The sequence below is a fragment of the Rhopilema esculentum genome, chromosome 3 (genome assembly GCF_057945365.1).
Source record: "Rhopilema esculentum isolate cy_ngs chromosome 3, ASM5794536v1, whole genome shotgun sequence".
Classification (NCBI taxonomy): Eukaryota; Metazoa; Cnidaria; class Scyphozoa; order Rhizostomeae; family Rhizostomatidae; genus Rhopilema; species Rhopilema esculentum.
The window spans coordinates 8,708,874-8,736,520 of NC_142817.1; the positions used below are offsets into that span (position 1 = coordinate 8,708,874).

The following is a 27,647-nucleotide window of genomic DNA, read 5'->3' on the forward strand; positions in this document are numbered from 1 at the left end:
ACTCCTATCGGAAAAACCCATGTGCGTATCATCAATAAATGTAGTAATGTCCCTCAAAAAGTGAATGACTTGTAGACCTAGACTTTCCCAGAGTCAATTTTTTATTAAATCCATAAAACATTCGTACTAGTGGGAGGGCATATCTTAACTGCGGACAGTAGTACGAATCCCTCGCACTAGCACAAATGCTTTACGGATTTAATAAAAAATTGACTTTGGGAAAGTCTATACAGACCAAGCTTTTCATCCACGAATCAGAGTTTAAAAATGAATGTTCTTTGAGATCCTTCAGTCTCACAGCTTGAAGCAGAACAAAACCGGAGTTGAGTTCTGTAACGGTCTATGCAAGGCTATGATTATTTTTGCAAAACTCTATGGTTATTTACGATTATTACAAACAAAATAAACATACAAGTAACATAACACAGCACAAAATTCAATAACCAAAACTAAATTTATAGAATATCTAAATGAAACTTTTTCCAACAGCAGATAATCAACAAAGGTTGAAAGAAACATATCGAGGCTAGAGAGACAACAATTTCTTGCATAACTCTATCCAGCGTGAGTACTTGTCCGCGAATCGTAAAAAATGCTTGGATTATCAGTTGAAAATTTCAAGCCTTGACCTTCATAATTTTCGCTTTTCACTTTTATCAGAGTTAAATGACCCAATAAAATTCCTTCCCTTCTATCTAATCACAATGCTATGCACATTATCGCTTAAAGGCAATTTGTCTCGTTGTGGATTGGTTAACGAGAACATTAGCTGGAACAATAGCCTAAACACAATTCCAGCGCCATATTTTTTACAATGCGATAGCTTTGCATCCGTATAGAAATATGAATCGAGAGCAGACATTCTAGCAAATGCTGTCTGCAATCAAAAATATCTTGCTTTGATGAAGGTAATTGAATTATCCTGGCTTTCCATAAAAACGTGGTAATAAGATTGTCAATACCGTTATTGTTTATGGGCCATTAAGTCCAATGCAAATGATTATACCATTAATATAGTTGAATATATTCATAATGTTTGTTGTCTTTTAAAAGATTCTCCGAATTTGCTTTACGTGATCAAGAAACATATTAGAGTTTTTCGAAAGGCAAAGACAGACCACATGAACAACTTTTGGTCCACTCTCCCGTAATTTTGTTCTGCTTGTGACTTGAATCAGGAAAAACGTGACAATGACCTGTTTCGTTAAGAGAAGACGTCCCTTCTGAAAAAAGAAACAAGTAAAGAACGATAGGAACCTTTTGCATCTTGGAGATTAATTAAAACATTGTAAAATCAAAGAAAGAAAAATAGGAACTGTATAAACATTATGGTAAAGAAGCATCCAGTACTTTTTATCAAGTATTGTCCAGCTGGAAGATACACAACCAAGAAGCATAAGTGAATATCTGGTTTAAGCAGGTAAGAGTTTCTATCAATGGAAAAAGTGCCAAGAGGATCAAAATTAGTGCAGTAAAGACCGTGAACAAAGTATGATCAAGATAGATGCAAGTGACATATGAGGAAGCTAAATGAGGAAGATTTCTTTTCTTCAATAGCATTTATTTCTCATGTTCACGGTAGGGAGAGGCGGTGTTGCAAGCCCCAGATTCAACTTTTGGAAATCTAATTTCATAGCTGTTCAAAACACCTGTCTTCAACAACTGTTCAAAACAGCAACGCCCTAAATCAGTATTGTGGGACGAATGTGGAAGGTAGCTCTTTTTCCTTTTACATTTTAAACAGCCAATTGGACATTTTGCGGCACATCTTAGGTTGGCCAATGACACATTTCGGGGTACATCTTAGCAGAGCCACTGGCACAATTCAAGGTACATCTGAGGGTAGCCAATGACAATAACACATTTCGTGGCATATCTCAGGGCACAATTTGAGACATATCTTGGGATTGGGATAGCCAATGGCACATATTGAGGCTCATCTTAGGAGAGCAACTGGCACAATTTGAGACACATCTTGGGATAGACAATGGCACATATTGAGGCACATTTTAGGACAGCCAATGACACATTTCAAGGCACGTCGTAGGATGGCCAATAGCACAATTCGAGGTACATCTTAGAGAAGTCAATGGCACATTTAGAGGTACATATAGAGGCACATCTTAGGTAGTCAATGGCACATCGAGTAAAGATCATTTGCAAAAGTTTCTCTGAAGTCTAGCTCTTCATGCACTTGGTTGCGGTGCATGAAAAGTAAACATTCATTACTTCATTTTTCGCTTGCACCTTTGGCCATGGTAAAAATTTAATGAGCTGTTAAAATTCTTTAAAAGTGTTCAGGGCCGTAAATCCCGGGGGGACGGGGGGACTGGACCCCCCCCCAAAAAAAATCTGGAGCAAAACGATTTTTTTGGAGAAATTACCATCATTTTCCTTGAAAGTAAGAAATCCCTGGTAGCCGGGTTAGAACCAAACTACGTTTTTCTGTGTTATTGCAACAAACCTCAGCCAATAAGGTTATTTTTGTAAGCAGAGTGGTTTTTATAATTTTTACAAGATAAAAACTTACCGTTTTCTACCGTTTTTTACCGTTTTATTTTTGAAAACAAAGTAAAAAATAAAAAGAGAGCAATCTGTCATTTTATTTTACCTATTTACTAACTTATTTACGTACATTTCTATTATTTGTCTATTATTTGCTTTTATTCAGTAAATCACTTTAAGTGTTGTTATTAACGTGCATGTTTGCTTAAAGCAAATCAAGGAATGAGCCGAGTGGCATCTGTAGATGCTGCTGATATGTGCATGTAAATACCATAATGAAACTGCACGATTTCAGCGATTTTTGTGCCGTTTGCATGGATGAGTATAGGCCTCTAAGTACGTCATAAAGTCTTTGCGTCACAATAGCAAAAGCAAAGCATTTGGATGCAACAGATCGATTCCTACAATATTATTCCACAAAATTTGTCTTTAAAGGTGAGGTTAATTTTGACCTTACAAGCACTACAAAGACGAGGAAAAACTTGCATCGCCGCGAAAGACAAACTGCCTCACCCCGGCTCTTTGCATCAGTCAGTGTAAACATACGTTCCTTGACATATCAAGGGTACCGATGTCTGTTTTTCAGCATGTACATAAAGTGGTGATAATAAAAAACAAATACATTTTGGTTTGATAAAATTGTATCAACTGCTGTTGCGAGATTAAGGGCGAAAAAATGCAAAACATCAAAATTAATGATGGAAAGCCATCTTCGTATTGATGATTCCACTTGACAAAAAGCAATTCCAAGATGAAATACCTTGTTTGTTTAGCGGCCAAGAGACCAGAACATCCGTTGCAGACTTGCTATCTTTTCGAGTTTTAAAACGCTCCACGTCTTCGCTTTCCTGGCAGAAGATTTATTTTGCATAAGTCTCTCAGAAACAAGACGAAAAGAAGAGAAACATACGATGATGTTGTATATCGTATCGAAACCGCGATTGGTTTAACTATTAGCCAATTCAGTTACTCTGCTATGGCTTGAAAATCGGGCCAAGCGTTGTTTATCATTTTCGTCATTTTCAAATACAGAAAAAAAGTTCATAATAACGGGAGTATGTTATATTGAGGATTGTTCTACAGGGAGTATTCCAAGGCACCAGACTTATTAACAGCGAATAGTTCTTGAAAAGCGGGATTCGTAATGGCGGGATTCAACTGTAAGTCAAGAGAGAAGAGGGGGGTGGGTAACTCTTCAAAAGTTTACCTGAGAAATTGATTAGGTGCCCAAATATTCAAATAAACATTCGCAAGATGCAAGCACAAGCATGAATCAGAGATCTTTTCCACGAGAGTAGTTTTACAAAAAAGTAGCTAAGCTTTATGATACCAGATACATGTTTACAAATAAGGCCAGAACATTGAGCAAGAACGATTTGCAATCATCTGACACAGACCACCAATTTATGCATCAGCGTGAAAGGTTCCAACTCACCCTATTTGGGCCGGTGTCCCCTGATTTGGGCGGGAGTCTCCCGATTTGAGCGTTCTTTTTCCGTTTTCCTCCCGCTTTCAGAAATTTTTTCATGAATCTCTATCAAAATTTTATTTATAAATACACAAATGAAATAAGTGAATTCTAAAATGTGAATCTGCAGGTATCGTCGTATGATTTGAACCAGAGAACATGAGAGTTCAACTTGTGCTTTTAAACTGATAAATTCCAGTGAGTTTTTCTCTTCAAACTTCTTTATAGTTAATTTTTCCACATATCTGTTAGAAAGTGGATTCGTAAAACGACTCTCGAAAAAGTACTGAATATTTGTAAGGAATAATGCATTACTTCATTTGTCGAGTTTATTACCTATCCAGGGTTCAAATTCCTTTAGACAAACAAGAGACTTAATTTGGCTGATGGGCCAAAGTCGAATTTTTCGCGGAATATATTTTAAAACTCCCATTTTAGCTACTCTTAGGTCTGCGATGTGGCAACAGAATTCGTCAAAAACACAAAAGTACAAGTATGAAATCACCGTACTAACCATGAAGTTGTATTTCTTTCTTATTCGTTCGCGAACGTTAAGCCCTTTGACCAAAAGTTTCCATCTTTCGATGATCTTCTTTTCCTTTTTCTACAAGAAAGATTTCGCATTGCTAATTAACACTGTGATAGGTGTCCTTCTAGTAGCAGCCTGTGTTCCAGACCTCTACGTTAGGGGCCAGGAGCAAAGGCTACCTAGTAGCATCCGTGCAAAAGATCCAGTCGCTGCATGTACATTAGACTTTTGGCATGTGGCCTAAATAAAACATGGATTTTCGATATTTGCCTTCGTGCTAAAAATTATTCAGTTTTTCGTAATAATGAATTTAAAAGCATATTCAAATTCGGCAAACATGAAAAGGTATATATTTCCATGTACCAAAAACATCGCAACACATAATCCTCTAGGGTTTTAAGATTTTAGTTTTCTTTTAAAATTCTAATTAGGATTGAAAATGGCAGTCACTTGCAAATTTTCCATAAAGTTCCAACCCCTGTGACTGTTTTGAATTTTGATACAAAATGCAGCTGTGCTTCTCTAAGAAATTCTGGCCGGTAATTTTGTCAATTCTTAGATGGTGGATGTCAATATGATTTTTTGCTTGCTGATATGACAAGGAATGACCCGTTTGGCATTGTTTTATTATCATGCATTTTTTTGCTAGTATTTTGTACGAGATCAGAGAACACAAAAAAATTTCTGTTATAGATAGACTGGCTGACTGCCGCATAAACAAATCGTAGACGCTAGATAGAAAGCCTTATGGCAAAAAATTCCATTGTATTTTAAAAAATTACAAAAACGTGTGGCTTATGTGGTGATCTATGCAAAAAACATTGTTGATACTGCAATACAATAACCAATGCAAAATGCAAAACAAAATGATTAGATGCAGGCAAAGTAAAAATATCTTCAAAGTGCTTCTAGGTCCCGCCCATCTCTATGGTCCCGCATAAGTGCACATTTAAAGGATTTAGACTGACGAAATGAAGTAAAAAATACATATTAACTCGGTAACAGAATATTCCCTAAGTCCACAAGAGAACATACCTTTATGCCCTCCTCTGTGTTTACTAAAACAAGCTTTAAAATGATTCCGAGCCGCCAAATCACCGCAGCTAATTGGCTGAACAAGAGACATTTCGAAAGCGAACTTTCTACAACAGGTTTTAAAGCAAATAATTTTTTCTATTTGTGTTTTTTGCTACAAAGCATCCAAACGTAGTTCGTGGACATTTTAGAAGCGATGCTCAGTGACTCCCACACCTGGAAATACAGAAGGTTGGCAATTCTCCTCACCCTGGAAATTTGATCATGGAAAGGACTCTAATTGCAGACCCTTGGATCTGTAGTGCATGACCCTAGCCACTGAGCTACCATCACATCTTATGCAATCAGATAAAAATATTTGGCACTAACCTCTTTTAGCTTCCTCTCTCTCTCATCTTCGTCCTTTTGCCATGCATCAAGGAGTTTTTCCTCAAATTCTGCAGCAACAACGACGCCTTCGATTCTGAAAATTTGTTATCATTAGCAGTTAGCAAACAGTTCAATTGAAGACAGGTTTCTATGTTTTCAAGTATTCACATCTATAACAGGGCATTCAGCTTAATAAAGTGCTCTGTCATAAAGTGTTCGATGCCTTTTAGGCAGAGATGTGCACGCTTTTGGTGTAAAGAACAGGACGGCAGAGTTTCATGCTTAATGCGACCATCAGGCAACTGCCAAAACTATTCTCTCTTTCTATAGCATTCAGCATAAACAATTTCTCATCACATTACAAGGTCAACCCGGTGATTGCTTCCTATGCATTATCTTATCCCTTTCAATCCCTTAGAAAGCTTTCAACACCGATAAGGTGATTGAAATCAAACTGATCACAATGCAGCTACTTTCTCTGAGCAGAGACTTCAGATTTCCATGTTTCACTTCTGCCAGTAAGCTTACCTATTCGGGATATAAATTCAAAATTCATTCTCCTGCTGCCGGTTTTTTGCCCAATAGCAAGCTAAGGATGGTAAACCTTTTCAATAAAACGACAAGCCCTCGCCCAAGTATACTATAAATGCTGCAGTTGAGAATGATTGCCTTCCAAAAGTATTGGATACTCTGGAGATTATTAGGGTGTCTGAATTCTTAAATTAAGCTTCTAAAACACTTACGTTTGAAAAGCATTGCACCACTTTGAAGAACGAGTAATGGCGACGGAGTTGTAAACAATATGACTTTTGAAATTCAAACCACTTTTGTGAAGCCATTAGACGTCAGTTTAAAGTTAAACCAATCAAATATAATAAAATAAAATTCAAGTTTTTCAAGTTTTTTTCTAATCATGTGTGAACCGGCGGCCTTTCGGTATATAAACAGCGCCAAATGTTGAATCATCGATGAGAAAAAAAAAACAAATATAACTTCAAAACATTTAAAACATTTCAAGTGTACATGCAATACGCCTTGGTACATAAATCACTATGAGTACATATCACAGGTCACATTATCTGTACCACATGACAAAGCTGTCACCTTTCGACCGTAGGCAACTTAGCTGGTACGCCGACCCCTATCTCTCGTAGCAGGTACCAAATTACCTACTTATTTCTAAAACAATGCGTTTTGTTGTTTGAATTGCATTCGAAGAGCACCTTCACAAATTTTGTTTATGCTGTAGTTTGTACTTGAGTCATAACTCATCCAAACCTATGGGCATTAACTGAATTTTGACTTTTCGAAGTTGTCTGGGATCTTTAACATGTTAAATTGCACACTTAGTGACCATAGTGACAAAAAATTAACTAAATTTATTTTGTCTGTGAAAAGCTTTGTGGGAGAACTAAGCATAGAGGAAGTTACTCGAGCAATACACATTCACAAGATAGGTGTAAAAAATGGGAAAGTCCACATCATTTTTTGATGGATACAAACAGTTCACGAGAATGCCGACACCAAGAGAAACTTAGCTACCTTAAAAAAAGATTTAAGATTCCTAAGTTCTTATTAAATTAGTAAAACAACCATCTTCGTGGCGTAAATGCTAACGAATATCACTACGAGATAACTTAACATCGAGAAATCTAGGCAAAAAGGTTTTGCGGGAACAGAGAGAAGTACAATTAAGGTCGTCAAAGGTAAACGCTAACTTACATTGGATGGGCACATCCGCCGTGAAAATCCCAACCCATCATTGCAGGAGCCGCGTCAATCCCGAGCTTTCTCGCGGTTTTGTGAATACCTTGGACTGAAACAATTAAAGGTATATTGCACTGAACTAGACAGTTTTATTAGAAGCGATTACGTCATCGATATATGCATCAACTGCATAACACAAACCAAAACTCACGTATCACATGGCTCCAAATACTGATTGATCATGCAAAAAAGAAATCGGGCCAGAATAGCAGTAATCAATCATCAGTAAACAAGCCTTTCGCACAGAATATATCGAAGAATTTGCAACAGGCGTAAATGATTTGAATTTACAAAGGTATTTCGTGGTGCTCTTTCATGTTATGTGGCTAAAAGTAAAAAATTCTAATTTATATTTTTTATGATTTCATATTTTATAGGCTTCAAGAGAACCGTCATAAAAAATAGCCGAGACATTCACATATGAAAAACCACAAGTCAGTGAGTCGGAGTCAGTAATTTGGAGAAAAAGAGTCTTACTTGGCACGTGAACACCCCCTGGAGGTAACATGGACGGCTGGAAGAGTTCCACATTTCCATACTCGTTACGGGGTACCTTCCCCTAAAAGAAGATAACAGCGTTATAGAAATGACTATTAATATTTGCAAAGCATTTTATTAGTCTGCTGCTTAATCACCAAACCTTCGCAGCCTACTTTCACCCTCACTATAGTGAGAATGCACAAACCTTAGTGAACTTAAAGACGCCTATTTTTAGAAGTGGGCCTTCTAATGAAAACCTTGAGTACAGCACAGAGCGTGCAGGAGCCCCAGTGAACATTTCTAAGGCTTGTTTCCAGGAAAACTGCCCGCATGTTTTTTTAGGCGAGCACATCCAAGCACCGGGGCTGACGCGACATAGATATTGGAACGGTAGAAATTGGCTGTTAAAAAGTAGTTTCTTGAATTAGACAAAACTGTTATATAACATTGAATTATAAAACGATCTCGCATGATCTGATCCCCAAGATGTCCCTTTTTATAAGGGATGAGTTGAATTGTATACATTTATCCGAGGCTCCCCCGTTTCCAATGTCTTTTACTTAGAAATAACGCGGAGTTTGTTCTTAAGACTTACATCTTTAACCGGAGGAGGCTTGTAAACTTCAGTTTGCCACAAACCAAAGAGATCGATTTTAACCTTGTCTCTTTCGTGAATGGGTGTGTTCTGAAATAGAACAAAATGTTTCAAACTTGAGGTGAATAAGCCAAAAAAGTCAATAAATCTCTACAGAAGGTAGCAAATATGGCTGCTTTATTGTTAACATCATAGAGAACAATGAAAGGATTTGCCATACGCCTATAAAAAACATCGCATGGAGCAGAATTACAGATAAATAGAGAGAAAAATAATTTCATTAGCTGCTTTAGACATCATCACCTTGATTATGCAATACGTGACACTTTTAAAGAACAGGAAATCTTACTCACCCGTTTAGGCCTTCCCCGAACAATCTTGTAAGCCTTTTCACCTTGCTTGACAACTCTCGCCTCTTTTAACCAGTTTTCTCGAGTATGGAGCTGTGAAAAAGGATTTGATTGCAACTGAAAAAACCTCTCTCGTAGAATAATTCTTGCTGCTGAAAGCAACAGAAAACCTCAACATATTCATGTGAGAAAAGAACAAAAATTATTCCTTAATTTATCACACAGCAAAAATTAGTGGGCGGGAAGTCTAAAGGGCACTTGCTCACGAGCAACTTTTAAAACAAGCCACATTACGGTGGATATACATCGAAAATCAAGGGCTACACGAGTTTCTAAGAATCACAGCGACGGTCAACGCAATGCAAACTTTTTAGTTGATCTGAAATACACCTTTCTATGAACATCGCTGATAATATTTGATAAAATGGCGCTCGAAAACATTCAATTGAAAAAACTCCAGATTCCTCAAACCTTTCATCATAAAAATGTTGAAAAATTAAGGCATTTTCAACCTTGAATAATTTTGAAAAACCCTTGAATATAGCGTCCAACAGGGCTCCACCTAAGGGTGTATCAAACTTTGTTTTCTTGCAGTTGATGTCACAAAGGCATGAAACAAGGCCCAAACACAGAAAAGTCCAAATAACCCTTACAATATGGACACAGTCTCTGGAATAAATGGCCTTGTTTCTGAAATAACCCAAAACTGCCGGTGATTCGGGATATATGGCTTCAAACTTCAAGAGATCGCCTTCGAGAACGTAAAGTGGGTGGTTCTTGAATTCACCAATGGTCGTTGGAAATGGCTGTTGCATCAAATTCATCTTTAATTCGGTATCTTCTAGGTTGTCTCGTTTTCGCTCCTTAGTCTCGTAAGGGTGTAGAGTTTGAGCCCACCACTCTCTGTCAATGCGAAGTTTACGAGTTTTAGACATGAACTTTGCAGAATAACGGCACGTGACATCTTTGATCGCATTCTCTACGAAGTGGATACAAGAACATGTGGTTAAAGGCAATCTAAAGGCAGTTCCTAATTTCGTTGTACGACTTTTTTAAGCTATGATTTGGTTTTATCACCATAATTTTAGGTCTGATAAAATTTTTCACATTATTTGTGCTTGTATTTTAGATTTTACGAATTGAAAACTTGCAAGGGATTTGACTGCAAAAATCGTTCAGGGTGAAACTTTACTCCCTTAGTCGCCAATGAAGGTCAAATCCCTTAAAAAAATTATTTTTTCTCGTCATAAAATCAATATCGTGAACAATAACGCAATGAAAGCTTCCAAGTAGACTAAAATCCTTGCTCTCAGTCCGAATCTGAGGTCAAAAAATTTGTACAAAAAAACTTGAAGGATTTTTTCAAATAAGGTTGTTAGTTGAATTGGTGTATAGACATGCCTGAAGGATTCAATAGGACTGCAAAACTATCAATAATTCTAGCAACAGCGATACTTAGTTTCAGTAACAGAATTCATCAATGCCAAAGAATGCAATGAAAATGAGATGTATATGAAAGTACGATTAGCATTTTAAAGCGTAAATATTTAGAGACTAACAACAAAAAACGTCCACACTTACCCCAAAATGCAGCATTATTTCAACAAATAATTCCATTAATTATCTGAAACTTGATATAAAAACAAAGGTGGATAAAAACATTTCACCCACCTTGGGCCTAAATTAAATTCTGTTATGATGTGAAATCTTTTTGGGTGCTTTGCTGTCTTTGTGAAAAGTCGATTGGTATTTAAGAAGCATCGTTATTGAAAGTGCAACTACATTGCTACTGCTACTTACCATTGTCAATGCCCAGTACATAAATAAGTGGTTGCGTTGCATTTCTTTCGCATGTTGAGGGTTCGTTAATAGATTTATTAGCCAGTTCGACACCTGTGAGACCAAATACAAGAATTTTAGATAACAGAAATCTTTGAACCCATTTGCTTGGAGCATGCATTTCGGATAAAGGGGAATGTTAGAGAAAGCGGGAAAAGAATTTAAGCAAGCGGTAACTGGTGGCTAATCGCTTGGAAGGATCAATCAAGACAGGGGGTGGGGGTGTGTTTGCAAAACACGACAGCGAAGAGTTAACACCATTACTAATGGGAAGAAATTTTTAGAGCTGAGGTAGAGAAATGAGTTCTCAATCAAAACACGCATCTGAAAAATATTCGCCTATTTTCCTTAAGGACATCACCAGGGGCTGCCTGCATTCCTCTAAACATTTGCGAACCAAGTATGATTTATATAACGAATGAAAATCTGCGAGCAAAACTTTCCAAGACTATCAAAATATTTGGCTCGCTGCGTCTGAAATATAGCATGTGGGTAGTGACGCCGCAATAGCATCCATGATCGCAAAGGCCTTATCAGAACTTTTCTTTCCAAGAGCAGTACACAGCTTTCAAATACAGAGATGATACGTGAAGGAATAGAGTGCTTACATGTCCACTTCTTCACTGACTTTAGATAAACTTCGCACCATGTATCACAAGCTGTGAAGAAAATGTGTGTTAGCACGAAAATTCAAATAGAAATAATACCATAATACTTGCTCGAATTTTGTCAGGGAACCAGTGCAGAAGTACCTACTTCTTCAAATTTCAATTCTGAAATAGGTACACATAAATAGAGGCAAAAGTGGGTAAACGAAACAAGGAACCAAAACAGGTAAAAAACAGAGAACAGAAAAGAATTAAAGCAAAGAAAATGGAAACAGGTTGAAAAGATGGTTGCCAGAAACAGGTACCAGAAAACTATTGGTACATGAAAAGGGTAGAAATAGGATTACGAAAATTGGAAAAAGCATTGGAATAAGAGATGGAATGCAAGTTTGCATTTAGTAAGCTTCGGGTATTATGCGAAATCATTGGGGATAAAATATTCAGAAATTTTTACTCTTCTGATCAGGGCTACAGGATCTACAGTAAGATTAAAAAACTCCATAGAGTCTTAGTCTTATAGAGGTGAAAGCAAGCGTTTTGTTGGCAATTCATTATCTGCTTAACACCACTTCAAATGTGAATACTCTATCCGGGCTAATCCAGGATTTAAGTCGAAAAAAGCCCCTTATAACCTCACCTGAAATTGAATTTTTGACAAAGTTCAAAGATTCTTTGCTTTGACATGACTCTGAATCCGAAGAGATGACTTTTACTGTGGGCGAATTAGCTTTGTTATTAAGACTTTTTCTGAACTTCACTGGCTTACTGGTTTTGTCGAATTCATCATCATCGTCAATTGTCTTGACAAGCTTCCTTGCGTAACCTCTGTCAACAGAGGGCATACAGCTTCTCTTTTCTCTCCTCTCTGACAATTTTGATGCTATGGACTTTCGTGAGCTTTTTGTTGCTTCAATAAAATCATCATCATCATCATCATCATCATCATCATCATCATCATCTGATTTTCTTTCATTTTGAGCTTCTTCACAGCTCTCCTTCACAGTGTCCGTATCATTACAATCGCCTTTATCATCAGCCTCGTTATCGGTTTCTTTATAATCAATCTTCTTACGTGCTCGCATCCTTTTACCGTTCTGATTTCTTTTGTCAAGCCTAACTTCTTTGGAATTTGTTTTCCTCGATTTAGCAGACTTCTTTACATTTTCAATAACGGTAGCTTCAGCTTTGGTAACTCTACGCTTAGGCGTCGACTTCTTTTTGCCGATTCCCTCGGCTGCTTGCAACTCCTTTTTAATATCAGAATCTGAAGTATCTGTCATGAAATAGGGTGATTTACTTGTGCTGTCATTTCTCTTCATTCCTTCTTCTTCCAACTCTGATTTTGTGACTTTCCCTTGGTGTTTAGAGCCATCTTTCGACTGACTGTTTTTCAGTTTTGCGACTGGTGGTTTCGTCTCTAATGATTGCTAATGAAAATAGAATTTTTTTACAGAAATTGTTAATGTTTTTATCATTGTGCAATATTGCAAAAACAAATAATGACAGAAACATTCAGTAAGGCAAAAATGTGATGATTTTGCGAGTTAAAACATTCTAAAAAATGTAACAAAGCATAATGCAATATTTGTTCGTCATTTACGTGACAATCTGAAGTGAGTTATATCTATCAAAAAATGGCCAGTGAAAAATCTAAGAAACTGTTAAATCGTCATAAAACTGAGAGCAACGAAATTTTGTAAAATCTAAGAACTAATTGCCCTGATGGCCTAGAAATTAAGACACAAGGGATAAAAATATACTTCCCACATCTAATACAGCATCAGAGCGGAAGCGAATCTCTTTACGTGATAAATAAGGTCACGGACATTTCATAACATTATTCATGACATCATAATTAAGAAACTCTTAAGAAACAATGAGCATTGAAATTTCCAGAACATTAAAAAACTGGAGTATTCAACATCGACATTTGTTTCATTATAAAAAAAAGGGGAAAAGGAATTGATGGAAATTAAACTAATAAAATATATATATACAACATTAAAGAAGACAATATTGCACCTCCTTTCCATTTCCTAGACGGAATAAATTTGCGTTGTCAACCTTCCAAGTGATTGGCTGGAAATCAAAGATGATTTGATCAAGGAATTATCATTCTACAGAATATGGTTTTGAAGCAAAAGTAAGAATTGCATTAGCAAAGTATTGGAGTAACCTGGCAAAATGAAATTTGGTAAAAAACTAGCTGCTTTAATCTGAATTAAAGAAAATCGCTGGTTATTTGTTTTTACTTGTTTTAGGTTAAATAATGTCAATGTATTTGGCTAAAATCAAAACAGAGAAATTTTGAAAGCCTTCAAGATGATGCTTACTGACAAGAAATAAGGCTGCGATTTCAAAATTCATACCAACTTACATTTGTCAAGCTACTAAAACGAATTACATTTAAGAGCACATATTTTCTTTCAAGTCATGTCTAGATTTATTTTGCATCCAATAAATCCACCTACAGTTTACAAACAACAAACTGAAATTTCTCAATTTAAGCTGTAAATTTCAGAATCGTGCTACCATCGACATTATAAATACAAGATTCAAGACAGGACCGTAAAAGCTACATTATATCTATTAATTATCAATGCTACACAGGTTTCCTAAAGCCATGTTCCAAACATCCAGCTAAGATTCTGCTTCGATATAAAGATAAAGTTGAAAAAAGAAGGTATACTTGTAGGGACATGACCAGTCTTGCCTGTAGGCCAATAGCACGAAGTGCAGCAACAAAAAGCTGAAAAGAGAAGAAACTAGCTGCTAACAAAATGAAAACACAACTGCTCAAAACGAGTAAAAACTATATACCAGACAAAAAAGGCAAATACAATTATGTCCTACTGAAAAACAGTTGGAGATAGAAGAAAAATTACTTTTTTCTCCTTTAATCGCTATTGCAATGTTGGTATTCATTTTGTAGCTTGCAATTTATGAACAAAGATTTTTTATAGTCAACATTCTGACCCAGTCTGTCAAATCGTGATGGCATCTTTAAAAAAACAGTTTCAATTGTGTGCATGTCTAGTATCTTCATGATGCTATAAATACAAATATTGCGATACCTGAATTTGCGGGATGCGCTTCGGTTTTCTGTTTATCTGTTGAAAATGTGTCCTCGTTAGAGAATGGTAAATGCAAAACTTGACCATTGATCTTGGAAGAAGTTAGACGGACGAGAAGAATGGAGGGTTAATTCCGAGAAAAAGAGAGATCAGTGTGAGCTGCAAGATTAGGGCAGATTTGTGTGAAAAGAGCTGTATGTTTATTTATAATTTAACAATTATAACATTAGCGAGGAAATAAGCAAACTTCAGAGGTAAAAAAGCAAGCATTTATGGTAAAATGGTTACAGAGGAGGAAAAACTTCGTTCAAGAGAAGTTTAAAAATTAACGCAGTTTTAGGCATAAAATGGAAATCAAACGTGAATAAATTCAAAGAAACCAAAAATTAATCGCTCTATAAGTATCTACATTACTACTTTTTCAAGGAAGGTGCATGCATATTGCAACATTCAAAGTCAACTCTGACCATTTAATTCGATCTACTGCCTTGAACTGGAAATTTAAAAAATTCAGAAAAAAACTATATTTATGTCAATGAAGAAATGCTTACCTTTTGAAGAGAAATATGTAGGTTATCAATATCTTGCAATTGAAACCAATTAAGAAATTTTCGAAGCTCTGCTAATTCCCACTTGGATGTTGGTAACTTCAACATACTTGTTGGTATTAACGAGAGCCAAAGAGCCTTTGTAAAAGGACAGAAATCCATCGATAAAACTTTAAAAGAGGAATAATCAGAAAAATACTGAACACATGATCACCCGCCTATTTGTTTCACAAACCGGTGGAAGAAAGGCAAGCAAAAACCCAATCGTAGGAATTAACCTACTGAGTTTAATCACACCTTAACTAGTCTATTAAATCAATATGACAACTTTGAAAAGTTAGGAGCCAATAAGTTAAGAAAAGAATTTTCGCCTACACTATCTTTATCTTGAAATATTGGCTAACATTACTCAAAAAGAGAATTACATTAATAATGATTACGTCATAGTTTCATTATGGTCATAGTTAGTCGGCTCAAACCGAAATGGCCCCAAACCGGATTAAGTTGTCTTGCTAGGTAACGGAGCTAGAAAGCTCAGCGTGGCACTGAATACAAATATATATCATGATTCACAGTTGATTGGTGGTTTTTTATCGAAAACGAATCTCCATGGGGGTGATGGGGCATTTGAACCATGTCGCAAAGAAAATTCAAGGATCGGTATTTATATATCTTATATTTTATATTGGAATGAGTGCAACTAGGCCAAATACCCCACTAACATTTGCAAAAACCAAAGGTAGAACGACTTGAACAACTTTTAAACAAGCCATAAATCGTAAGCAAGCTGGCCTACAAAGTTAATTTACGTGTTTTCATTGTTGTTTGTTTTCGGCGCGTTACGGTTTTTCCTTATTTGCTACATTTTTTCAGCTTTTCGCACAAGAATTTCATCGCAATCCGTCGAGCAGCTGGCAATAGTGACCTTTCTTTTATTTACACATAACAAAGTTAACAATAACTTCTAAGAGATTTTGGCAATATTTTACAATGTCTGTCATGTTAACAACTCCTAGGACCTCTTTCAACGTAACCGTTCCTGATGAAGTTTTGTAGATTCGGTTCATAATCATGAGAAAAGTAAAAACAAACCGTTAAATTACGAACAGAATCCTGGACCAGCAAATTCTGTCAATTGATCTACGCAGTAACATCGCTTTAACAAGTAATTTTTTCAAGTCACATAATTGCTACCTTAGCTAGTAAACATCACTAAAGAAAATCTTTGAAAAAAAAGCAAAAATTTAAAACGTACCAAAGCTTTTTCTGACACTCTTTAGAGTATAAAACCTCACCTAATGATCGAAAAATTCTAAATAGATTTGCAAACATCACTCAAGGGACCTAAAACCTTGTTAACGATTGTTGACCAATAGAATCATACCTTTAAAGTTAGGTCATTGCAGGTTCTGTTCAGTAATATCTGCCTTGCAACCAAGCAAACAAGGTGACTTTTGTGTAAGTTGGTTTTGACTTCATTCTGAAATTTTCGCATCGTTCGCTCAACACACTGCAAAAACTTTTCTCTATTCTTTCGGCTAATGAAGGGAAAAATAAGAGGTTAGAGCGTGTGAAGTTCTTCAATTTAAAAGGACAAAAGTATCCTTATATGTCTTTAGAGTTTCAGTCTGAAATGTAAATACCATTCACAAAGATTTACGTCATTTGTCATTAGCACAAGCAACCAATGACCAAAGACCAAGGTGTCCTAACAAGTGCAGAAGAAACAAGAGAAAAAGGAGCAAACTCTGTAGCGAGAAAACTCACAGCTCAGAAGCTGTGTAGAAGAGTTGATTTATTGTTTCATGCAGGGACGCCTGCAAAAAAAAAGGGCAGGAGGGGCAGTGTTGATGCCGAGGGCAAATCGTGGAATTTTTCTACTAACATAATCGAGTATTCCTAGGTGGGATGTAACATAAGAAAATATGAACTTGAATACAGTGCCACCCCTACAGTTGGGTTTTTTACCATTGTAAAATGGAGGTTTAAAATCGCGAGAGATGACCCGAAGACTGATACTTTAAAGAATGGCAGTTTCTTGCGAGCGGCTATACTTTTCCTTTCCGTTGGATTACCCCTCATTAGGATTACATCATGTTGCGTAGTCAATAGTTATATTGGGTAACATTTTATGCTTAGTTATGCTTTTCTGGTATTTTCCTTGTACACATAAATATACGTAGTTAGTTAGATTCAAGGAGATTCGGAGAGAAATTCAGAAGGTATAGTCATGAAAGGCTAAACATCAGAAAGAAGCTAACCGTTTCGCCCTAGAGGCTTGCGAAAGCTCTTGCGGCCCGGTTTGCATTTAGGACAGGCAGTGCTTGAGAAAGACTGCGCTGTGCTTCGTAATATATTTCATTGGATTGTTAGTATTAGAGTTCGCGGAAAACTGTCGTTGTTTATGTTAGCTGTTTAGATTAAAGTTTAGCCTTGGGCTGTTATAAGATGGAAATGGAAAGGAAAAGTATAGCCGCTCGCAAGAAACCGTCATTCTTTGAAGTTTCAGTCTTCGGATCATCTCTCGCGTGCACAAGGGGGATATACTAATAATCTAAGTAATATACAAAATACCTATGTATACAAAAAACCAAGTGAAATTGCTAAATTTAGCTCTATTACACTATCAAAGATTCTTAACATAGAGAAAATGTTGACAGAATTTTCCATACATAAAAATGAGTATTAAATGGCCTTGTCACTATTCACAATATTTGGTTTTATAAAAATTCATGGCTGTTATGAATTAGCTTGGCTGCTTGTAAAGTTTTTATTGCCCGCTAAGTTTTAATACCGATTTATCCTCCTTAGGTTCCTGGAGTACTTTTGAGGGAACACGTCGTTTGTTTATCATCTAATATCTTCGTCGCTCTCCCTCTTGTGGTTGACCTTGTCAAGGACAAACTTTTTATCCTTTGCGTTTTTGTGCTGGTGTTAACATCTTTCTAATATTTTCTAATAGATATCAACATAACGAGAGTGGTCAAAGTGGTCATTATCGATAAGATCCTATAGTGTTTTCTTATATTTGAGGGCACTTCTAGCCCCCTCTGCCCCTCTTCAAAGAGGGCAGGAGGAGCAGCTGCCCCTCCAGCCCCCCTGGGTAGGTGCCCCTGGTTTCATGTCATGTGATGTCATTTGATGTCAAGTCATGTGATGTCATTTCATTTGATGTCGAGTCATGTGATAGCATGTGATGTGATGCCATTCGCTGTCATGTCATGTCATGTCATGTCATGTCATGTCATGTCATGTCATGTCATGTCATGTCATGTCATGTCATGTCATGTCATGTCATGTCATGTCATGTCATTATTTCACCAGTCTGTTGTATATCAATCAACGCTATTAGACTGGTTCCATTTCTCGAAAAAAATTCTTAAAAAGAGATCAAGAGGCATTTTCGGGTAGAAGCTGGGATCCAGTTTATTTTGGGTATTTCGACCATGCTGATTACGAATTTGGCGGATCCCAAGCGAAATTCGCTAATTTAAAGGCTTAATTTGCATATTCAAAATGGCTGCCGGTCAAAAAACTTCAAGGTATAACCAAGGGACCCTCCGAACCGCATAAAGTTCTGGCAAGTGGTAGAATATAGCAAATAAAGAAAAAGTAAAGAAATTCAAGAATCTTTGTTGCATGCAGCCGATCTTGGTCAGCAACAAATTCTAAGCTTTGTCACGCACAGACTGACACTGTCTGACACAGCCCATGATATCCTTCAACGAACCATTAAAAAGATGCAGAGCGCTTACCTTTCAAAGCCTATATGAAGTTCCAATAAATTCAAACTACAAGGAGAAGCAGACGATTTTCAAGGCCGATCGAAATATCCTCATGCGGCTGATCACTGCTTATGAAGGCAGCCGTGAAATTGAGCTTAAGAGTGTGCTTTCTCATGAATTGATGCCAGTTCCTCATCTCTCACTGAAATGAACTGTTCTCTTCGGACTGGAAGCAAGTCTGTCCTTATTGACAAGCTAACGGATAGCATCAATTGTCCAGAGAGTATCGATCTTCATGGAATAACAGCGTGCTTAATCATCGATGGTCAGGCTCTAGTGGTGTTATTAGGCAAACCAAATGGTTGCTCTTCGTTTCGTGATTTAGCAGACACATTTGTTTCAAATGGGTAAACGCTACCAGAGATTTAGCAGTGCTTCAAATGGGTAAACGCTACCAGAGAATCGACGTTGTTTTTGACCGCTATAGACAACTATCAATCAAAACTAGTACCAGACTAAGGCGGAAAAAAACTAGCCGGCCTGTTCGCCGAGTTAAAGAGAGCGGTTTGGTACCTCTTCCAAAGTTCTGGTCAAACTTCTTGGCATTGCCAGAAAACAAAGCAGATCTTGCACGATTCCTGTCAGAAGAGTTGCTTCGCCAAGCAACTGAAGATAAAGAAATTGTTACAGCTGGTGGATTTATCAATGAATTGCTTGCCCAGTCATCGAAATACTACACTGATACCTTGTCTTTAAGGTTACGGTAAACGTTTTCTGGATGAAAACATCATTTTTTCGATTTTTTCACATTCAAGTAGCTGAACTTACAAGGCACACAATGATACCAAATTTGAAAGTAACAGAAATTTTGAAAGTGGAAAAAATCCCATGTAAACGAAGGTTTCCATAATTTCTTTATCAAAACTTTTAGTTGAGGCCTGAAAATCTCTTGACCTGTTAAGCCGATTATCGTTGCTTTGCGGTCGTGGTCGCATGTCTCATTTACAATATCGCATGGCACATCCATATATCCAATGTACGGCCCTGTTTATTTAAACAGGCTTATTGATCTTAAATCTTCAAGTGACTTGACCCGGATTACACTGTGGTTTACGAGTGTATCTTGCAAATGCGATCAGTAAAATCCCGTTTTCTCCGGACTCGAAATTCCTCTACATGCAGGTACGAAAAAGGTATTATGTACCCAAGGAACCAATCGAATGGCTCTAAAATTTGCACACGGCCAGGGCAGACGTTGGGCAAACAAAGTGTGTCTCAAAATTTTTTTTTACTCTGGTCCGTCTTTTATACCCAAATACAGCTGCGGGAGGGTGGACAAATTATTTGCCAATTTTTGACAGGTTATAGTTTAAAGAAGAGGAGGAATTTAAAAAATCTGAGACATACTTTGGTAGCTTAGGACCTGCATTTTCTGCTGGTCTAAGTCAGATTTTGTTACCTCAAACGCAAGGGTACATAATAGCTTTTGAAGGTGGTACACTTTTTGACCAGTAAATTCGCATGGAAAATAACATTTAACATTATTTGCCAATAATTTTTATCTGGCTAGATACGCCATAATCTTGTGCATCGAATGATATATAGTTTATCCAGCTTCCTTGAGCTGTTTGGCCTTTAGGAAGGAAAAACCGATTTTTGTGTTCAAAACGTTTACCGTAACCTTAAGTGCAGACCATGAAGAAGCAGACACCAGACTTGCCCTTCATGCTATCAATGCCACCTGCAATACAGTAGTAGTTGCTGCTAGAGATGCAGATGTGCTCATCATTCTGGTGTCCCACTTTTAAGGAATGCGATGCAATGATCTTTGAATGATGTCTGGAACGTCAAAGAAGAGAAAATGTATTCCAGTCAAAGAGATTCTTCACTCCTTGCATGCGGGATCTGTTCAAGCACTCATCCCCTTTCACACTCTTACTGGATGTGATACAACTTCGTACTTGTCTGGGAATACAAATGGCATCTGCATGAAAAGTTTTGAAAGAGTCTCATGAGCTCTTGCAAAAAACATGGGAGAAGGAGGTATCAGCAAACGGGGTATTATGCGTAAAGCAGAAAAAATTTTTTGCCACGGTTTTGGTGCAGGCCACAAATGAAGCCCGACACCTTCTATTTTTCAAGAAAACAAAACCCGAGGCATTGCCTCCAACAAGTGATGTGGCACATCTTCACATAAGAAGAGCACACTTCCAAGCAATGATATGGAAACAAGCTGGATCACCGCATCAAGACTTACCGTCACCTACAGATTTCGGATGGCAGCTTTCTGAAGATTAATTAAAGCCGATTCTGATGACAGTGAAGCCATCCCTACTGCTTCTCTGGAGATGATCTTTTGTGGATGTAACACACGATGCAGAACTCATATAGCTTAGTTTGCTTTAAGATTTAGATCAGACACTCCTTCAAATCTTAATGTAGGGTCAAGCTTCACACTGCAGGCCTTGCGCATATCAACATGAGAAGAATCCTCAAGAATTCTTGACAAGTATGGAAGAATTTAAAAATTAGCAAAGAAGTTTTGAGTGAAACTACAACTGTTTTTTTCTTAACAACTCTCAAGAATTATTAGTCAGAAGATAGTGTTAATTTGTGCAAGGGCTGTAATGTAGCAAGTTGTGTGGCAAATGCAGCAAAGCTGAAACAACGAATGCAACTGACCTATAATCGATTAGATTCAAGCTTGGACACACGTTAGAGACCTTCACAAAAATGCAGCAAAGTAGAACTGGATATACAAAAGGAACGTGTTCAGCCACTTGAATATTCAATGTTGACATTTCACCCGATTACTACTTGGGGGAAAATTTCATTTGAGAAATGTCATACATAAACTTGTCGTTAGTTCGAAAAATGAAGAGCCGAAAGTTTGCCATTTCTCCTAAAATTAAATGGGCTAAATAAAACTGGAAGATTTTATTTTAAATGGTAGACATTAACCAGCTAGAAAACCAAATCAATGAGTTTAATTTTTGCCGGAGGATCAAAGATAATCGAGAATGCCACCATTCGACTGATTTCGAAGAGACCTTTGAAATGTTGCATGACCTTTTCAATTTTTGATGGCGTGAACAATTTTTAGGTTAATGACGTCATCATATTTATGACATCATGTAAATCAAAGAAAATGTAATAGATCAACTTTACTAGCCCAAATTGGCTCTCTTTATCTTTAAAAGTAAATTCAAGACATTTTAGAGTATTTGCATCAGTAATTAGGGGTTTAAATGAAACAATGACAAATTGGTGTAAATAAATCATAAATAAGCGATATAGATAATAAGCTTAGATGGAAATCATATCTCTGATTTTTACTTTTTGGTGCATTTTGATACATTCTAGAGACTATAAAAGGACTTAATAATTAAAGCTGAGATATTACCAATAGTTGGCAAATTCTGCCATTTTCTTCAATTATGACATCATAATGACGTCATGGAAGTAATGAAAAATTTAAAAAGTTCCCTGTTGTGTAGTTTTTGTTGCTGTACACCATTTTACCAAGTTCTATCCTCATAACAGCAATATTAGTGAATATCCTATTCGAATGCAGTGTCATGGATTTTCTTGGCAGCATTTTGAAGATTTCGACTGGCAGCCATTTTGATATGCAAATTAAGCCCTTAAATGAGCTAATTTCGCTTGGGATCCTCGAAATTCGTAATCAGCATGGTCGAAATACCCAAAATCAACTGGATCCCAGCTTCTACTAAAAAATGCCCCTTGTTTTATAATTTCTTGGAATTGGAACCAGTCTATATAAAAACAGAGCTGTAAACACTTTGGTGAAAAAGAGCAAGATAGATCTGATTTGCCACTTTGAGTTTGATGTTTAATGCGAACACACAGCATTGTTTGACACAAGCTACATTGAGATTGTTTTCTCTTAATTCTACCTCAAATTGTCAGACTTCAAAAGAATTTGAATAAGTTAAAAAAAGAAGTTTAACAAAACCTTTTTGACTGATATAAAGATTTGACCTTTAGACTAACAGCAACATCTTTCACAGTCATCTCCTTATTTTCATTCTTCTTTGGGCTCTCCAGCAATGACTTATCAATATCAGCCTCTAAAGGATGAAGATTTTGACTTTTTGTTTTAATTCAATATTCAATTAGCAATTGGCAATCAAAAATCAACAATTGTTGAGTTTCATGATAAAATGTTTATGTCATTAAGCTGAAATAGGAAAAAAGATGCAAATAGGGAAATTGATGGTGGCATCTTGCAAAGACAATACATGCCAAATGAAACTACCAGTCTCATGCATCATGTTACACTATGTCATGTCACGGCAATTTGACCACCAGATATTTTGCATTTATGGAAAATCTTTATTTGATACTGTCAGCCTTCCATTCTTTCAATTAACCCTTTCTGCAGAAACCAGTCAAACCTAACTAACAAACATATTGTTGAATACCTTTCCCTTTGCAATCATTCACTGAAGATTTTCTCAAATACCATGTCATCCTTATTTGGCACATAGGAATTGGCTATTTAACAAAGCAGTCATCAAATATCTAGGTAATTATATGGCAATAGGTAAGTTATTAAGCAATAAAAAAATGAACAGGTAAAAAATTGCTATTTTGAACTACAACAAGTAAAATTGATTTTTGTCTTGAATTTATGTTGAAATGATAGCTATGCACCAAATTAATGAAAAAAGAGTGTCTTAGCTCCAAATTCAATTTTCCAAATTTTTTCCTGCAACTGCAAAATCTCCCCTGCAACTGCAAAATCTGCTATTTGACAATAATAAACTAAAATTTGCTTAGCTGTTTTCAACATACCATGGACATCTTGCCAGTCATCTTCGCTGTCACTTTCAATTCCCTCAGAAGACATTCCCACGTCCACTAAGTTACTTGACCCTGCAAGACTATCTAAGTACTTTTGAACCTTCAGTGGGACATTTGCAACATCTTTCATCTTTTTTTGGGCAAAACGTTTTCCATCTGGTTTCAAATTGTTCTCATTCTCGTTGACTTTAAGTTTCCTTTTTTTCTTTGTCATGTTTTTGTCATCCTCCTCCATTTTTTTACAAACAATATCAGAATTCTTTGTCTTTCTCAAGCTTTTTCTTGTTTGTTGTTCTGCCTTCTTGCTTTCAGTTTTAATTGAAGCATCACATTTCACAGGTTTTGATTCTTTTATAACTTTTACAACTGAATTGTTTACTAATTGTTTGCAATCTTCTGTATTTGTAACACTCTTTCCTTCTTGATAATCCGAAGATCTCTTTTTAGATTCATGTTCTTTCCCAGTGTCTTTGGATTTACCTTTTAAATTCACTTCTGGTTTTGATCTTTGGTTTTTTGCTCCATCTAAACCACAAGCTCTCTGTTTACTTTGCACAGCGTTAGAGAAATGTTTACGCTCTAAATTGGCATTGCCATTGTCATCATCGGAACTTTCTGATTCTGATAGAAGTGGCTGAGAACTGCCAAAAGGGAAGAGTTCAGCCAAACTACCCTTAACTTCCTCTGATGTTAAAGGTTTATCTGAAAAAAAATTAAAAACAAAGAAAAATCAGGCAAAAATCCTATTTTTGAGATCGCAAAGAAAAGCATAAACATGGCTACAACTTGCAAATTGTTACTTTTCAAAGTTGACAAAGAAGGCATTCAATTAACTACAATCGATTTTCATAATAATGCCTCCTTTGCATCCCAGTTGCATCACTCCTTTTCACAGTTTCACACTTCTCTAAATTAGCTTGAATGACCAGTAATATATAGCAACTGAGACATTTTTCGCAGAGCTCTCTCTTACATTTTCTATATCAAGTGACTCTGTCGTACCTTGGGTTTTTCTAGTTTTGGCGACACTGTTTTCCTGTAGTCTTGATTTTCTAGAAGATTTTTTGGGAGGCTGAAATTCTTCTTCATCATCTGAATCTGAATTTGAAGATCCTGAGTTAAAATATCGTTTTGCAGTGGTTGATCTTCGTTTAGGTGTTGCTCTAATGGATTCAGATGACTTTTTCCTTCCCTTTTTGCCAACCATATTCTTTGAAGCAGATTATCTAAAGAAAATGGGGAAATGAACATAAGAAGTTGTCAATAAACCAGATTAAAAAAAGGAAGCAAGCTTGAAGTCTTTTAGTGCATTTTATATGAAATGTTCATTTTATGATAAAGAATACTAACAAAGAATTCTCTTTGAATTATGATTATAAACTTCATAACAGACTAGGCTCCGTGGAATTATAGTGCATGATGGGATCTAGCATATGCATAGTCATTTCAACCACTTTTTACATGTTAACTTCCTTAAAATAATCAGATTGCAGGGAGACAGAAATCCATGCATTAAAGTGCAATCTCTGAATTTGCATACAGCACTACAAAGACCTTTGGTATGCATCTGGCAAACACTGCAGAATGGTTAACAGCAAGAATACTGTGTTGGGCAGAATCAATGTTTTATTTATGCTGGAGGCTTGCAGATAGATATCAGACTGCATAGTCTTGTCACAGACTTGGCTGGTTTTCCCAGAGATTAATTTAGTTTAATGAAAAATTTAGGGTTTCTCTACCAGAGCCAACCCTAAATTTTGCATCCAACTAAATTAATAGCTGGGAAACCAACTTTCTCTGCATGCAGGCTAGAAATAAGAAGCCAAGATTATAAATTATGTCAAAAAGAGCTCAATCTCATGCCAGTATTCTGGCCTGGGGGCACGTCCACATGGCAAAAATATTAGGTAACAGACATGGATCGTGCCTGGTTATCTTCTGGTGAGAGTGACTCTATGTTTCAAAATACTATTACTTAAACAATAGCTTTTTGTTTCCCGCTGAATGAATACACTTCAACCAATCTTTTTGTGGTATAAAATTTAAATATGTTTTTGAAAAAAGCAAACATTTTGAGTCATACTAGCCAGGGTGGAATCAATGTAGACCTCATGCAAAATATTGGCCAGTTAATTTGAAGCTGTGCCGAACGATCTGCATCTTAATGCTTACGCCAAAAGGTTGTATGATACAATGCACAATTGAAACTATCCTTCTTTCACCACCAAAAGTTATTTATATATCATACCCTGGCCCAAACACAGGCAGCAAACACATCCACCTATAAACCAACACATCATTTATACTTCATTATATGCCAGTACTGCAAGGGAATTATGAAGTCTTTCCTGGATATTGTAGCGTTAGTTACATGGATTCCACCCTGGTATACTAGAGCTTTTCGTCAAACAATCTTCAGAGTACAAAACGTCAGAACATAGATAAAAACACTGCGCTAGGAAATGTATATACCCAAGCCCCCTAACCCTCCCCCCAACTTTGTGGTGCCATATCCCCTTGAAATTCATTCTCTGATAGCAAAAAGACTTAAAAAGCCCACAACCTTAAATAGCCATGGAACCAGGGATGTAGTGCGTGCTAGGGGGCTCAGGAGGGAGGCAAAAAAAGTTGCCTTTGGATTTCAAGATACGTTGGTAATAACAACAGGGCCCGCGCCACGAATTTGAAAGTGGGGGGCCAAAGCTACAAAAGCAGGGAGCCAAGGCTTCTAGCCCCTTATACTACAGCTTCAAAACTACTTGCTACGCAAAAAAGGGGGGCATGGCTACCCCGGCCCCCCGGGCCTTGAACAATAAATACATTATCAGCAAACTTGTTGCAACGAAACATGAAGATTTATGGGTTTTTCAACACAAAATTGAGCCAAAAAGATTCGCACTTCAGTGTTCAGCGCCAACATTCCTCGTTGAAAAGAACTTCATATTGTCCTGCTCCTGAGGAGACGCTAGGCTAGCTCTTCGGACGAAATCTACTTTTCGAAAAACTACATGCGTTGGCAAATAATTCTGATTTGCTGAAGACTTTCTCATAGACTTGTTGAAGAACGACGCATCTTACCTGCTATGGTATGAATAAACAAATGCAAAGATCTGCTTTCGCCCCCATAAACTACACGGGTTATATTATGTAATCACAACAACTTGCACATGTTACAATACTTTGTTGTTGTTGTTCTTGTCGCTGTTGTTGTTGAGACGATTTTGCCACTGATGTCGAAATTAGTTTGTGCCAAAAAATGGGGACAGAGCTGAAAAATAATTGTCAAAAACCCGAAAAATCAACCCTAGACTCAACAAACATAGATCCAAAACAAAAAGGGTCTTGTCTGACTTGTACTAAAGTTATTTGGTGCTTTATGAGATAAGATATGAGATAAATTGGGGCTCTGAACCCGCAGTCGTAAAAGGTTGTCGATTGCGGGGGGCAATTCTATTTTACATGTAGCGAATGAGATTTCCATTAAAACAAAATAATTCCTTGGGTTTTACAGTTATAGAAATAAAATTGCTACCAAAAATACGAGATTTCCATAGTTTTTGCCGTTTTTTTCCTGTTTTCATGATCTTCTAATTCGCAAAAAGTCTGGTCAAAAATATCGAAGTTTTGTAATTTTTGAGAGCGTTGGCGACGGCAAACGATTTTCGCAAGAAAGTCAAATTTGAATTTTTCTGCGATAGTCTAGACCTTCACCTTGTTTTTCGTGCTTCAACCAATCAAAACACCCTATCTGAACTTTAATAAGGCACATAAGCGTTGCCTTTGCGTTGCCTTTGCGTTGCCTTTGCGTTGCATTTGCGTTGCCTTTGCGTTGCCTTTGCGTTGCCTTTGCGTTCTCTTTGCGCTGCCTTTGCGCTGCCAAGGCCGTCGCTACGAAGTATAGATTTGCTTATAGATAGGCAAACGCTTA

The 27,647-nt window shown here is 36.8% G+C and overlaps 2 protein-coding genes across 3 annotated transcripts; one reads left to right on the forward strand and one right to left on the reverse strand.

The window, feature by feature from the left end:
* Window positions 1-420: 420 nt before the first annotated feature.
* Window positions 421-26,926, reverse strand: LOC135692659 (DNA repair protein complementing XP-C cells homolog). Of its 2 annotated transcripts, none has more exons than XM_065210875.2 (21): window positions 26,798-26,926; window positions 24,722-24,945; window positions 23,711-24,421; window positions 22,869-22,983; window positions 16,552-16,705; window positions 15,171-15,305; window positions 14,620-14,655; window positions 14,235-14,294; window positions 13,568-13,624; window positions 12,183-12,972; window positions 11,546-11,596; window positions 10,899-10,991; window positions 9,752-10,077; window positions 9,102-9,191; window positions 8,749-8,838; window positions 8,151-8,232; window positions 7,629-7,722; window positions 5,907-6,000; window positions 4,488-4,577; window positions 3,266-3,353; window positions 421-1,223 (listed from the first exon to the last, which is right to left on the reverse strand). In XM_065210875.2, the coding sequence occupies exons 2-21, from the start codon at window positions 24,924-24,926 to the stop codon at window positions 1,090-1,092; spliced, it is 3,495 nt and encodes a 1,164-aa protein (XP_065066947.2). In that variant the 5' UTR covers window positions 24,927-24,945; window positions 26,798-26,926; the 3' UTR covers window positions 421-1,089. The 2 variants fall into 2 exon arrangements, with proteins under 2 accessions (XP_065066947.2, XP_065066948.2); XM_065210876.2 differs by lacking the exon at window positions 26,798-26,926 and adding an exon at window positions 26,619-26,789.
* On the forward strand, window positions 18,532-23,421 carry LOC148960534 (uncharacterized). The gene is made up of 2 exons (XM_089111497.1): window positions 18,532-19,649; window positions 20,580-23,421. Exons 1-2 carry the CDS (start codon window positions 19,333-19,335, stop codon window positions 20,698-20,700), a joined length of 438 nt encoding a protein of 145 aa, XP_088967623.1. The 5' UTR covers window positions 18,532-19,332; the 3' UTR covers window positions 20,701-23,421.
* Window positions 26,927-27,647: the final 721 nt, after the last annotated feature.

Coding starts and splice junctions, on each gene's coding strand:
- LOC148960534 (XM_089111497.1), top strand. CDS start 19,333: ATGGGTAAACGCTACCAGAGAATCGACGTTGTTTTTGACCGCTATAGA. Junction 19,650..20,579: donor ACTGATACCTTGTCTTTAAG/GTTACGGTAAAC, acceptor CGTAACCTTAAG/TGCAGACCATGAAGAAGCAG.
- LOC135692659 (XM_065210875.2), bottom strand. CDS start 24,926: ATGGTTGGCAAAAAGGGAAGGAAAAAGTCATCTGAATCCATTAGAGCA. Junction 16,706..22,868: donor TCTTTATATCAGTCAAAAAG/GTTTTGTTAAAC, acceptor TCCCTTCATTAG/CCGAAAGAATAGAGAAAAGT. Junction 14,295..14,619: donor AGCGCATCCCGCAAATTCAG/GTATCGCAATAT, acceptor TTCTCTTTTCAG/CTTTTTGTTGCTGCACTTCG.